Source organism: Melospiza melodia, chromosome 3 (assembly GCF_035770615.1).
Source record: "Melospiza melodia melodia isolate bMelMel2 chromosome 3, bMelMel2.pri, whole genome shotgun sequence".
Classification (NCBI taxonomy): Eukaryota; Metazoa; Chordata; class Aves; order Passeriformes; family Passerellidae; genus Melospiza; species Melospiza melodia.
In genome coordinates, this window is record NC_086196.1 from 2,440,026 (window position 1) to 2,453,730 (window position 13,705).

Below are 13,705 nucleotides of genomic sequence, written 5' to 3' on the forward strand. Positions count from 1 at the left end.
AGCCGGGATTGTGGCACTGATTGCCCCCCTGAATGTCAAAATGAATTCTGTCACTAAAGCCCCTGCATCTGGGCACAAGGGAGGTGATGTGACACTCTGGTACCATTTATTTTAACGAACATAAGGCACTCTTCGAATGTGAATTAGTTCCATTGCCATTTAGAATCTATCCAGGAACTTGAAAACAAGAGTCTTAGCACTTCCAGTCTCTGGGCTGAAGCAATTTGCACTGAGTATTGCGAGCTATTTTCAAGACTCATCTAACAAAGATGAAAAAATTCAGTTTATGAAAAGTGCAGAAAAGATTTCCTGAATTCTGCCTGCTGACTCTTGTACTGAACAGCACATGGTGTGTGTGGATAATCTGGACACTGCATTGCCATTGCTGATCACCATTTACCCCACAGACTAGCTGGCCAGCATCTAGCAAGCCAAGAATCCTTGCAAGCTTTTTGTAGCACAACAAACCTGGACTTGGTGAGGACCAAGAGAGAACCTGAGAGGTCCTAAAAAAAACCACTTTAATAGTTTTATGATTCTAAGGTACATCACAAGAGGTGACAACCCCTTCAGCTGTCAGTCCATTTGCTTTAGCACGGTGGAGAGAAAGGACTAGAACCAGTTCACTTGGGAAAAGAAGCCCTGCTGCTGTGAGGGGGGAGGAACCCATGGTAAGAAATTACTTCTCGGGAAAAGAGCATAATTGTGAGACATTTTGTAGTTGTAATGCCTCACGGATAGATTTGCATTTGCATATTACACACTAACCAGTCCCTTGTGCGTCATTTAAACTCTCTTCACACAGGCAATGCTCTGTCAGTTTTCATAACCCAGCTGCCTGTACAGGAATTGTTCTGTTTTCCCTCCTGAAGCTGTATGTGAAAGCAGAAACATTCTGTGCTCACAACTGGCTTTGTGGAATAGGTATTTTTGTCAAATCTCCACAAACTCAGAAAATGTTTTGCCCATGGGTTGAACAGGAGTTGCTACATAATGCAGTAAATTTTGAATTTCATAATCAGTGAAAGCTGATCTTTTTCCTCCTTGAAGTTATCATTAGCAGATGTTGCAGGCACTTGGTATCTGCTGCACAGTGCTCCAGAGAGACACAGGTACAAACTCTTTTCTCCATCAGTAGGGTGAGGAGTCCCAGTGTCACAGGCTGCTGTTCTCATTCCACTTCTCCAAGCCTCATGATCACTCCCTGTTCCTTCACAGCTCTGGGCCAGCATGACCAAATCGTAACGAGCATGTCTCTAATTTTCTGTGAAGCATCAAGAAGCCTCGGTGGCACAAACAGATTTCAAAAGGACAACAGTTATTATACACAAGTCCACGAGGCCTTAGTGCTTGTGTAGCCACTGTGTCAAGGGCTTTGTGGCTACTGTAAAGTGAAGACAGAGGAGTTACAGGAGTTGGTAACTACAAAGCTGCAGCTGAAAGTGACCTCCTTTTGCTTCAGACCTGTGTGCCTGCATACCTGCTACTGATGGACTGTCAGCCCATTTCCACCAGCCAGGATGACCCAGCCATGTGCTTCACCTCTCACTGGAGCTAAACAGCCTCCCCTGTTCCTCTGGGATCAACTTCCCTGCTGATAAAACGGTGCCCTTGAGGGAAAGGAAGAGGGGTATTTTGCACTTCCTTCAGACACCCGTGCCTTTCTCCTCTAAAGCCTCCAGCCCCAGCCCGGGTGACTGAGGAGCATTGCCAAGCCGTATGATCCAAAGCTGTGCCGGTCAGTATCCAAATGTCTCAGCTCACCTCCATGGGGCAATGCTCTTGTAAGGCCATGATGGAAAAAGGCAATCCGTACTTTTGCAGCTACAAATGCTGGAGGAGATTGGGCTGGAAAGGAGGGTGCAACAGCAGCCTTCTCCCTAATGCAGTCACACTGCTCCCGCTGGGCAGCTCATCCCTCACGGAGGGAGAGTCCAGCACCACTTCTCATGGGTGCAGCAGGCTCAGCAACAGGAGTCACCATCCTCATTTAGCTACGTGCACTTTTGAAAAATGACTCGGCTGTGACACCAGAAGCAAAGGAGGTTGTGTTTTTCTGCTTGACGTTTGTAACAGGAAGCGAAAGGCCAGCTGCTGGTTACACTGGCTGGCACAGGCTCCTCTTAGTTTCAGGGATAAAACACACAGATTTGATGAAAGCAGCAAATGGTGAAATGCACAAAGCCAACCATGGCTGCTTCAAACTACAGCATTTACCTGCTGCAGATTATTTTTGCAGAATAGCAGCAGGTCACTGACTCACATGGATAAGTATTACCTGGCAGCAGAATTATCATCGATTTCATACAATTGATTTCTCAGCCAAAGAGAACATACTAAATCTTTTCTGTTAAAAGAACAAGCTGCCATGGCAGGAGAAAGTAAATTATTTTGGAAGACCACAGCTTAAAGACCAGAAAACCTTTCAGAGACGTTTTTCACTGCCTGATGGAGGAAAGAGACTTGTTTTGCTCCTTAGTGCTTTCCGAGCAGTTATTTTATGGGTCTCAAACCTCCATGTTGTCAAACCAGAATTCTTCATTAAAAAGATCCTGCATTCAATAGTCTATCAACCAAACCAAAGGAGATTATAAGTACTAAAATATACAATGAAACAGGACTGACTGCCAAGCAAACTGACAAGGGGAAATCAAATTAAGATTGCTTTTCTATTGTTATCTTACCTCATAAATCAGAGCTATTGTTTACCCTGGAAAGAGACATGTTTCTGGTTTTGCACTCCTTCTGTGCCAGCCTGAATGTGTCCCCTTGTTCTTGCAAAGCTAAGTCTCTCAGCAGACTTGCTTTTTTCTTGGTCCACTTCATCAGAAATACTACCTAGCCATGTTTGTGGCCCATTTATGAAGCTTCTTAACCTGGAGTTCAGCAGAACAGTATTTGGCAAAGACAGCTGTCTGGTATTTATTCTTTTACCTCTCTAGTCCTGGAGTCTGCTCGGTTCTTCATCTGAAATTAATACATTCAGAGGTAAAAGGTGTAATCCTATTGGCAGGATATGAGGTAAGGGGAAAGTGGAGCATGCCCCAACTTGAGAGTCCAATTTGCCCTTGCCATGCAGCCAGGGTAAGCAGCAGGAAGGCCAAGGCCATACCCAGCTGCAGCAACAGTAAAACCTATCAAAGAGCTCCACCGGCTCCGCACACGGGTTTATATAACACAGATTTACCTAAAAAGGGCTCAAAAGTGTCTGCACGCTCCTGATGCAGAGATGTGTCTCACATTCACTGTGCTACTCCTGGTGATCTGTGAGTGTGCTCAAGCCCAGGGATGTAATTGTAACCCCAAGCTTTTGGAGCTCAGGAACAGCTTAGCTGTGAGAAGAAAAATGTCTTACCTGTGACTCTGCTCTTTTAGGACCTCATCATGAACATGCTGGCTCTTGGTGCTCCCTCACTGCTGCCAGCCCTCTCTCTCAGCAGTCTCACGGCTCCAGGGTAGCTCCTCACCCCTCACACCAGCCCTTGCTCCTTCTCTTGTTCTGTTTCCCCCGCTCACCAACTTCTTTTCCTCTTTTCTCAGTGGCACTGATGTCTGCTCCGCTCTCATCTTTCCACTGAAGTTCCCTACTCCTAGTGCCATCTATTATTCTGCCTCTTCCCTTCCTCTTCCATACACGAGATAGAATCAGTCTTGGCTGCCTTTCGTGCCCCTTTCTCCACAAGACCAAACTTGTAGCACCTGTGTGGTGTCCTCTGTATTGTTGCCTGGTCTCCAGTTGCTCCCACTGCAAAGCACTGATTTTCTGGCCACAGAAACACTCAGCATCCCCTTCTGCACCCACAGCAGTCTGTGGAAATTTGTATTCTTCTTCCAAGCTTTTTCTGTTGAATCATCTTACCTTTTTAAATGGAATTTTTTACTATTTGGATTAAAGTTTCCCATGCATTGATGATTAAATTAGTTCAGAAACTTTTGAAGTATGTTTTAATAACAAAATACTGTTTCTCCAGTGTCACGTACTTGGCATTTATACAGACCTATTTCATATGATAATGCTATCGTCTCCCCACATTAGAGAAAGTTCTGAGTAGAAGAGTTAATCAAAACTTAATTTTCTCAAAGTATCATAGATGAATGCTCCTGAACCCAATTAGTATGCTTTCTGCTAGTCAAATAGACACAAAGATACTGAGGGTGGAGGAAGGAGAAAGGAGAAATGAACAGTATTTCTGATGAAATAAATTCCTATAATGGGAGTCGATTTGACTATAAATTGATTGAAAAATGTCTATTGTTTTTACATCCAGTGCTAAGAGAAGTGGAAATAGTTTGCACTTAAGTTTTATTTTAGCTTTCTTTGCAACACCGAAAAAAAGTATTATTACCATTCCCTCATCAAGTTCAGTCTTGTGTATTTTCACACTTTTGGAAAGGTTCAAGCTCATGTGCTCCCCCCCATTGCTGACTCTAGATTGAAACAAACCAGATTAAAATGAGCCCTGACTGAGGGAAAACTGTTTTGTAAATGTCTCAATCAACCTCCAGCCTCAGCCCTACAGATCTCTGCAGAAGCTCAGCAGACTCTCACCAGGGAAGCAGAGAGAGCGCTAACCCACACTCCCACTGCAAACATTAACCAATTTATCCAGATGTCAGTGTAAAGAGTATGTCTTACCTTTATTTGTACATGAAACAGGGAGATGGGGTCATGAGGAAGGGAAGGGGAAATGGGCTCCTTGCTCATACTGTAGATGCTGCTTTGATTTCCCTGTGCAAGCCTGCCTGACAGGGACAGCACTGCCCTACCATGGATCCTCAAGGCTGGCTCATGCAGGGATGAGCGTACAGGATCCAGGGGAGCACTGCCCTCAAAGAACATGACTGGGGGGTCAGGCACAGGGCACAGGCTGCTCTCAGCCTCACACCTCATCACAGGACAACTGGAGAAGCAGGCAGGTAGATGTAAGGAGGAACCCTAGCAGGGGGAACTATGCCGGAAGCACAGAGTGTAGAAACTTGACACTGAAAACAAAGGGGTACAGGTGAAATGCAGCCCCTGCAGGGTTTGTGAGCCTTGGAAGCTGCAGCAGCCCCCAGGCAAAGTGAGAGCAAACTCTGTGCTGTAGCACAGGACAGAAGTGGCCTGGCTATTTAAGGCATTTCAGCTGAATGTTTCTCCCATTCAAGTTAGCAGGACTGCCTGGATTGAGCAGCAGCTGTGTGGGGCTGGGCTGCTGGCTGGGGTTAAACCATGACAGAGGACTAACAGAAAGCAATATCATCTATTGAAAATAAATAACTCTTGAACAACTAATTGGATATTTTTAATGACCTTATAAATTTAACTGACACTGCAACAGTTTCAATGCTATGAAATAAAAATATTTAACACTTTGCTCACAAAATCCAAATAACACAGGCGAGTAATATATAATCACATAATGTGACACATCATACTGATTGAGAAAGAACTGAGAGGAAGCATTGAAGAGACAAAAATCTGCATGAGAGATGCAAGAGGAACAATTCTGATTTCAGCTCCCTTTCTCTCTCTGCTGAGTACAGATGAATCCCAGGAAATTACCTAGCTGTGCCATCACCTTTGAGAATACTCTGAGGCTGTAAGAGACAATTATGCCTTACACATTATGCAAATATAAAGTCACACCTCTTAGGCACAGAAGTGAAGAGCTGCCATGCAGAGGAGCAGGATCCTGAAGGACTGCTCCTGTGAAAAACCAAGCCAACAAAAACTACACAGTGTGGTGTGCTGGCCCAGGCACATCAATCTCCTTCCTTAATGCTTGCAGAGCAGAGGACTGAGCAGGGGATAGAGAAGTTACCATACCTCTCCTGGTGTGCTCAAATGTCAGATCTGGTCTGGCATTTGCACTGAAGCACTGCAAAGTCAGAAATGGTTGAGAGAAGCACCACAAGAATTGTACACATAACAAGAACACAAGATCAGTGGAGGCAGGATCTTAATTAGAAAGAAATTATAAAACATCAAGATAGGCTTTTTAGCTCCTGAAAAGTGCCATCTAGACAGCTGCAGCTGGAAAAAGGAAACTGCCTTACTACAATACAAATCCAAGGGCTGATCCAAGTAGGTGGGCTACCAGCTGTAGGGTCATGCTGAATGATAAATTGTCAGGGAAGACTCCTACAGACCTCTTGCACAACTTTTCATACAGCTGCACTTAACACTGGATGGACAAGCTACACAACATTAGCCTGTCATAGAATATGTATTTCAGGCACCAATTGGTTTCCTTCTGGCTCTATTTGCAGCAAAATCAAATTGCACTTAAAAAGGGCACAATGGATCATGGCCACCACTGGGCTGGAGGGCTCCTGCCTCAGAGAAAAGCCGCTGAAAAATGTGGATCATTTTCTTGGAGGACTAAACAACAGTAACACTAAAGTATCCTTGTACTTTGCACTGGTACCACAGTACCACTGGAAAGGCATCCAAAGCAAATACATCTTTAGGGAAAGTATTTTAAACCATTGACTTTATTAAAATACATAATACACGGTTTTTAGAGGAATGTACTTACATTTTCTGGAAACTCCACTGAACCCAAATTTTAATTATATATTTAACAAATGACAAAACAGTGGATGAAATCATGCTGTACACCAAAGAGTAGACAAGTTAGGGTATTGTTTTTCATCATCATCATTATTTTTCCAGCACGGACTCTTCTTTGCTTTTTAGCTTCAATCTCTTGAATAGCTAGCAGCAGAGAAAGGAGGTTTAGGTTTCTCATGGCATTAAACCCATCTGGTCCAAGTGAAAGTCTACTTGTTTTCACCATCTTCATTCAAACTTTCCCCAGAAGCCTCCCCTTCCAGAAAAGCAAAAGTGATTGACCTCTCTGAAAAGCTACAGGTCACAGTGCAAGAAGAGTTTGACAGTCAAATGTGAACGTGGAGCTTTGTACCTTCTCAGAATCATTATTCCTTCAAAATATCCATTTCAAACCGAGAGTGGGAAAAAAGACATTGTCAAAACACAAGGGCCAAAACACATACATGGACTTAGTGGAATGCACATGGAAGACAGCTTGCAGTGCTGCAGCTCTGGAGTAAAAGGTAAATCAGAAGCCAGGTCTTGTTGAAATACAAGATGCAAGAGCTGGGAAGGAGAAAGACAGAAATAACCTGGACACATTCTTAAAAAAAATGAAATGTCCTAAGCTCACGGAGAAGGCTGTAATTATCATACACACTGCAATTGCCATGAACCATGGAGATCAGTGACAAAGTGTATGTTATGACAATCTCACTGACAAGTATAATCTGGGGGAAATTATTCATACTGAGCAAAGAAATAATTAACTGTGTGTTTCAATGCAAGATGCACAGAGGATGCATAGGTTTTCACATCAAATTTATAAGGCTCTTTTTAGGAGATCATTTTGCAACCTTGCATAGGTGATATTACATCTTTTCAATAGCTAATGTGCAGAAAATATGTACAGTTGAAAAAAAAGAACTTTGATGAAAGCATTTTTTCCCCTCAAGTTTTACCATAGTATAAAAAGTAACTTATATAACTCCTTCAGTTCTCTAAAACACATCTGGAATATCCCAGAAAAAGAAACCAGGAACACCATCTAAATGATGCTGTGTGCATTTATACAACAGGTTGAAACAACCAGAGAAGCCACCACAAAGCAAAGTCAAAATTTTTCATATAGAAAAAAACCAAAAAAACAAACCAGGAGTAAATTTTGTTTACAAACATGAAAATCCATTTAAACAGAAATGCATTTTAGTTATAACAAATTAATGACCTTCACTATTCAGACTACTGAATGCATGGATGACTCACACACTAAGTAAATGATAGAAAGAGCCAATTCAATCCCTGCTTGATAAATGGACAGTAAACTTTAAAATCTGCATTTGGTTTCCAATTAATCCCAGCTCAGAACAACTCCTCCCTTAGACAGCCAGACGGCAGCTTCTCAAAACTAATATTATGAACATCTGCCAGTCTGCTGCAACAAAAGCCATTAGGGCATTCATGTGCTTCTTCATTTGGTAAGAAAAAGTCAGCCAGAGGATGAGCACAGTGCCACAGGACAGCCAACCCCATCTTTGAAAATGAGTGTCCTGTTCCCTGGGACACTCATCCACCACCCCAAAATTACTTACTTTTGCCCTGCAATTATGTAAATCAAGAGACTTCCTGTCTGATTTGGCTCTCTTCCACTGAAACTACCTTCTCCTTTACACAGGAGCTGCCTGGCATTTATTTCACCATTTTGTGCCTGGATGCAAGACTTCATTATCAGCGCTGTTTATTACTCTTGTGTATCACAGTGATGTGTACTTTTTAGAAGTATTTACAATGGTATCACTGTGGAGGACTAAGCCCTGCACTGGAAACAGTCTCTTTAACAGAGACCTTAATACTAAGGATTTCTGATCTACAGATAACAAGGCAAAGCTAAAATCAGCCCACTATACATTTGGCATTACGTTCAAACATGGGGAAAAAGCAAACATCCAGCACATTCCCTTGTTTCAAAGGGATGCTATTTACAAGAAAAATTCGCTTTTTTAATATTTCAACAACAAAAACCCAGCTAATTTTGAAATTAGAGTAACCTAAGGCGGCTTAGTTTTTAATCAACAGAGAACACAAACAACATTGCTGTTTGTTGTTAAACACAAATCTCAGAAATGCAGAGAAACTATGATCTGTTATACTATGGGTGACAAATCACAGCCAGTTTAATAACAACAGTAAAAAAAACACTTCTGCTTGTTTTAAACACAGCTCCTAAAAAGTGCGGCATCCCAGTATTTCCTCAGTTCCAGACTGTTGACATTATAAATGAAAGGTGAAAAGAGATCCATATATAAACAAGGCAGCTTTCCACTGCCTTCATTGTACTTGGTTCTTGTCTAAACCTTTGGAAATTTAATCTTCAAATACCATAAGGTAAGGTTGAATTTATCAGTTACAAAACAACGTCCAATGGTATGTGGAATTCAGAAAAACAAAACAAAACGAAAACCAAACTCAGAAAACACACAGAAGTATTTAGAGCAATCCAGATCTCTGTTTTCCCAGCCTCCACACTTGCGTGTCACCTCCTGGAGAACTGTACACACACGCTCCTCTCCTCCATGGAGCCCGAGGCCCTATGTTATGGTACGAGGCCTTTTGGGCGGCGGGGGTGGCATGAGTTCAGTGTCAGGGTCAAGGTGGTGCTTCCGTGCCTGTCCTTGGGAAGCTGCTGCACATCTGTCAATGAACTCAAACAGCATCTCCTTCGTCACTGGATTCTGGATGCTGTTGCAGACAGCTGGGAACAAAGAACGCATTCTCATGTAACTAAACTGATTTGTTCTACTCGACACTTCAATAACTTCAGCCCCTCTTGGCAAAATAACAACATACTCTGGCTCAAGTATTAAGCCTTAAACGCACGCTTTGACAAGGTGGTTGTGTCTGGAGTCACGAATCTCTGCTCTGCCCCCCAGAGAGCAAAGCAATGCCTTGGGCCTCTACGCTCATGGGAGTCTCTCTTTCTAAAACAAACTGAAGGCATATGTGTGTGTAAGGCTTCCTGAAGCAACTATAAAAGCACCAAGAACTGACATCCTATTGAGGCAAGGAACAGCAACGAGGGCCTTGTGAGACACGGCTTTGAAACACACATCAAATCCGAGTAGATGGAAACAAGACCGGCTTCTAATATTGAAAATGTCTGAATTATGGTAACTTATTTTTTCACCAGTAAGTACTATAAATATCCTAAACTTGCAATATGCAGTCCTTTGGGGTTTTTTAAACCCATATACCTCCATGGTAAGACTTGACACCAAGCAAATGGCACATCTAGACCACCACACCATACAATGGAGGAGCAGCCATGGTGCTGTGTGGTGGCCAAGGCACACAGGTAGAGGCACTCTTGGGGTACTTAACACAACTCCCCAGACCACAGTTTGTAAGTCATGGTCCATGGGATTTTATGGAACAAACAAACAGGCTTACTTCACTTTAAACAAATGAAATGTTTTTTAATGCCTTCCTATGTAACTTTGTATTCCCCTAATTAATCCTCCTGAGAGACTTAGAGGAGGAAAAAAAAGGAAAAAAAGGAGCATGAAATTAAGTGGGAATCCTACAACTATCTTGGAAGAAAGCACAAAATGATTAGAAGGTAATTGATAGCATGTAAGGGCTGGCCACAGTAAGGATGCAATTTCCATGCAAAACAATCTACTGATCCCCTAGAGTACTAAGCATTAGAACTCCTTAAAATGTACTTGCAATGTAACATTGTTATGAATAACAACGATTCTCAAAAACATTCCTTTCTTTCCTGCAGAACACCAGAACCAAAGGATTACTTTCCAGTTAATAAAGCACCTTTCTAGAATTATTTTTAATTATTTCACTATTTTTTGGTGAAAAGGTGCTTTAAGAATGGCACAGTATTTGACTTTAGCAGCTGGGAAGCATTATGATTACCAGTAATTTGGGAACAGAATTCCAGTCTCATGGCAGCTGGTGTAACTCATGTAACTGGTATATCAACTGTTGAGCACTGCCTTAGCCTAATCACACAAAAAGACCTCCAGTTTTCAATTTGAAAGGTAACGAAGTCCAAAAGCAAGAGTCAGACAGATACTTATTTTGTTGCTATTTCAACTATGGGGAAAAATAAACAGCATTTTTCATCAAGAGAAAGCTAATAGAGAGGAGAGGATCTAGAGAAAGAAGTCTCAAATGATAAAAGTATAACTTTTGGAGATTTTGAAAAATGATCAAAAGTGAAAACTCAAAGCTAAAAGAAAACTTTCTGTTCAGAAAATTCCTATAGAAAATTTGATATATATCTTAAAAAATCTGCCTGTAGCATTTAATTTTCTTTAATTTTAATTTTTAGGAAGTCCACTTTGTTTTGGGAGACAAAAGGTCAGGAATAACAAAGCTGCTCTACAAATGGAGAAAATGAGAGGAGAAAAAGGACAAATACATATGCTCTTAAGAATGAAGGAAAGAAGAATATGCCAGCCATTTAAAAAAAAAGAAAAGAAAAAAAGAAAAGAGAAAACTCCAGGGAAAAGTAACTATTGAAACACTAAGGTGAACCAGAGAAGAAAAATTTAGGTCATGGTCACAAAGAGATGTCATACTTGTATGACTTTTGTGGTCCATTCCTCTTTCCTGACAGGACTACTCAGCGAGTATTTCAGCTACATTTTGTGCTGGTTCCCTAAGGTGCCAACAGATTTATCATCTCCTAGCAAAATGACCACATTGTGTTTATCCAAGAAGATCTACTCACTGCTCAGGCAGAAATACAAGTAGAAGGGTCTAGAGAAAATCCTACATCAGCCCTAGTAATTAGCATGGTCTTAAATATGATTAAATTTCATTTTGGCATTGAACAAAAGTCAGTATCAATATGTTTATTGCTACTCATCCTTGCACACACTTCTACTCAAACTCTTACACTTTATCTCAAAGTAAATATCATTCTTTTTTCTACAGTATTTGGCAAAGTATTTTTTGGTAGAGGAATATAAAAGTTTCACAACTCTGCATAAATATGCCCCCACCTTTCATTAGTTTCCCTGCTTCATTGTTTGTGTAACTATTGTTGAAACTCAAGATGACATTTTTCTCCTATTAATTTTCTAGCCCATCTGCCAAATAATGGTTTTGGCATTCTAATGGATTTTTTGTTTAACTAATTCCACTCATAATGTGCCAGTTTGCATTACGTCCCAGCAAGCCAACACAATGCTAGGCACTGATGTCAGCTGAAGCAATGCTATTGTAAATAAAAACTTTCTTGGCTCTGACTTGAAAGGCATGCCCTGCCATTTAAAGTCATCTTTGCACAAGTGTTTGCAGTTCTGCAAAGATTTAGGCACTTGATTCTTGATTCTGTGTTACCTGTTAAATTCAGGTTTGACTGACTTTATCAAATAACCCTGCAGCCAGAGGATTCATGCTATCTAAAAACTAGTGATGACATAAGCATTTGCAAGATGAGGCATTACTTTAATAGGTTATGGGAGTCAGGACCCAGACCTGAAATAAGAAGTGTGCCTTTCCTACTTAAAACAGAACAGAGGTAAAACATTAAAATTTTAGCCTGAGAAACTTCTGAAGCAAATTGTTCTACTCACCCATGGCAGTGCTGTAGGCATTTGGAAAGCTTTTGTCTATCCTCTGTCTCATGAAGACCCAGCTGTTGTTCTCAAACTTGCACTCTATAATTTTGTTGTCGTACTGTTTGAGTTCTTTTGTCACCTGTATAAAAAAAAATTCTTTAGGATAAACAGATTTTAATTCACAATTTTTTCTTTCTTTTAGGCATAAATAATAGAAGATCAGAAGCTGCCCTGCATTTTTCAGCAACGTGCCTCCATCCTACACAAAAAAAATTGCACAGAATACATCTCCATTTTACATATGCTCAGCTACTTAACATTTAAAAAATACTTTTCAAATTTACTGTCAATATTCAGCAATTATATTATGCTAAAACATCAGCAGTGCTAACAGAGGGGGGGGAAAAAGTCACTTCTGGCCCAAATGCAAATAGGTTTCCATGGGAATAAACTGCTTCCAGTTTAAGTGCTACTGCCAGCCTAAGTGCACGAAATGTATTATCTATGTTTCATCAACCTTCTTTGTTGAAGGTCTCACAGCAAAATGTCAGATTTCAATACAGGAAAAAGCTTACAAAAATAATTTCACTCTTTACATGACTGAGGTTTTTTCTTCTCTTCTCTTTCTTCATTTGTCTTTAAAAATTAAGACTGCAACTTCAAAATAATGCAGACTTTCAAATGGCATATATTCTAAATCTCCTTCAGGCCCCTCTTTATTGATTCATAGATTTGTCAGCAGCCAATATCCTGAGCTATTTGTCTTTCTATTTGGCAACACCATGTGGTTTGGAAATGTAGTTTATATGCATTGCACTTTGTAGTTGTTTTGGCTACTTCATCCTATGCATCCTAATCTATGATACAATGCAAAAATTTTCATGTAACCATGGTAACTTGAGAACCTTATCTAACGCTTTAACAATTTTACCCATATACTTCACTTTGTTCCAAAGAGCCTCTTCAGCAGTATGAAGCTGTATTTAACTGCTAGCTGCATTCAGTTGCTATAGCTTACCAATAAAAAGCTGTACAAGGTAATGTAACACTTTGGATTCAGGATCTTATGCATAAGCGCTCTCATAAAAAGGAGGTGGTTATTGCAATTCATTAGCATAATTTTTCACCTCTGTTGTCTACTTGCTCCTGAGCAGTGACATGGGAATTTACTACTGTCAGAGAGATGCAGATTTGAAAAAGGCCATAGCTGTCTCCAGACAGCTTAATAGCACATACAGTGGAAAAACCCATGAACCCCTTTTCCATTAACTCCCAGATAAAGACAATTAATTAAGGAAATGGTTCTGAGCATGGATCAAGTCCTCCTATACTGCACAGTACAAGATTTGATAAGCAGAATCCTAACACTGCTGGTATTTAATCTGAATAGTTGTGTTCACTCCTGGATAAGGAGCCCTGGGATTCTACTTGTCAAGTGAACATGGGACTTAAAGAAAATGTTGTAAAACTTGCTTACAATTGAGTGAGTCAGGTTTTCATGTCACAAACTATTCTTTATCCATTCCAGCACCTGCAAAGAGTTTTTTTTCCCTCAAATCATTTACTACTTAAGTGAAGTTTGTGTCTT

General features: G+C 40.8%; 1 protein-coding gene across 1 annotated transcript in view; it reads right to left on the reverse strand.

The window, feature by feature from the left end:
* Positions 1-6,459: 6,459 nt before the first annotated feature.
* The window catches only part of RNGTT (RNA guanylyltransferase and 5'-phosphatase), a 169,364-nt gene continuing 162,118 nt past the window's right edge, over positions 6,460-13,705 (reverse strand). The window contains exons 15-16 of the mRNA XM_063150641.1: positions 12,133-12,256; positions 6,460-9,287 (exon numbers count right to left, since the gene is read on the reverse strand). Of these exons, the coding sequence (XP_063006711.1) occupies positions 9,124-9,287; positions 12,133-12,256 (288 nt within the window). The 3' untranslated portion in view covers positions 6,460-9,123. The remainder of the gene's footprint in view (positions 9,288-12,132; positions 12,257-13,705) is intronic.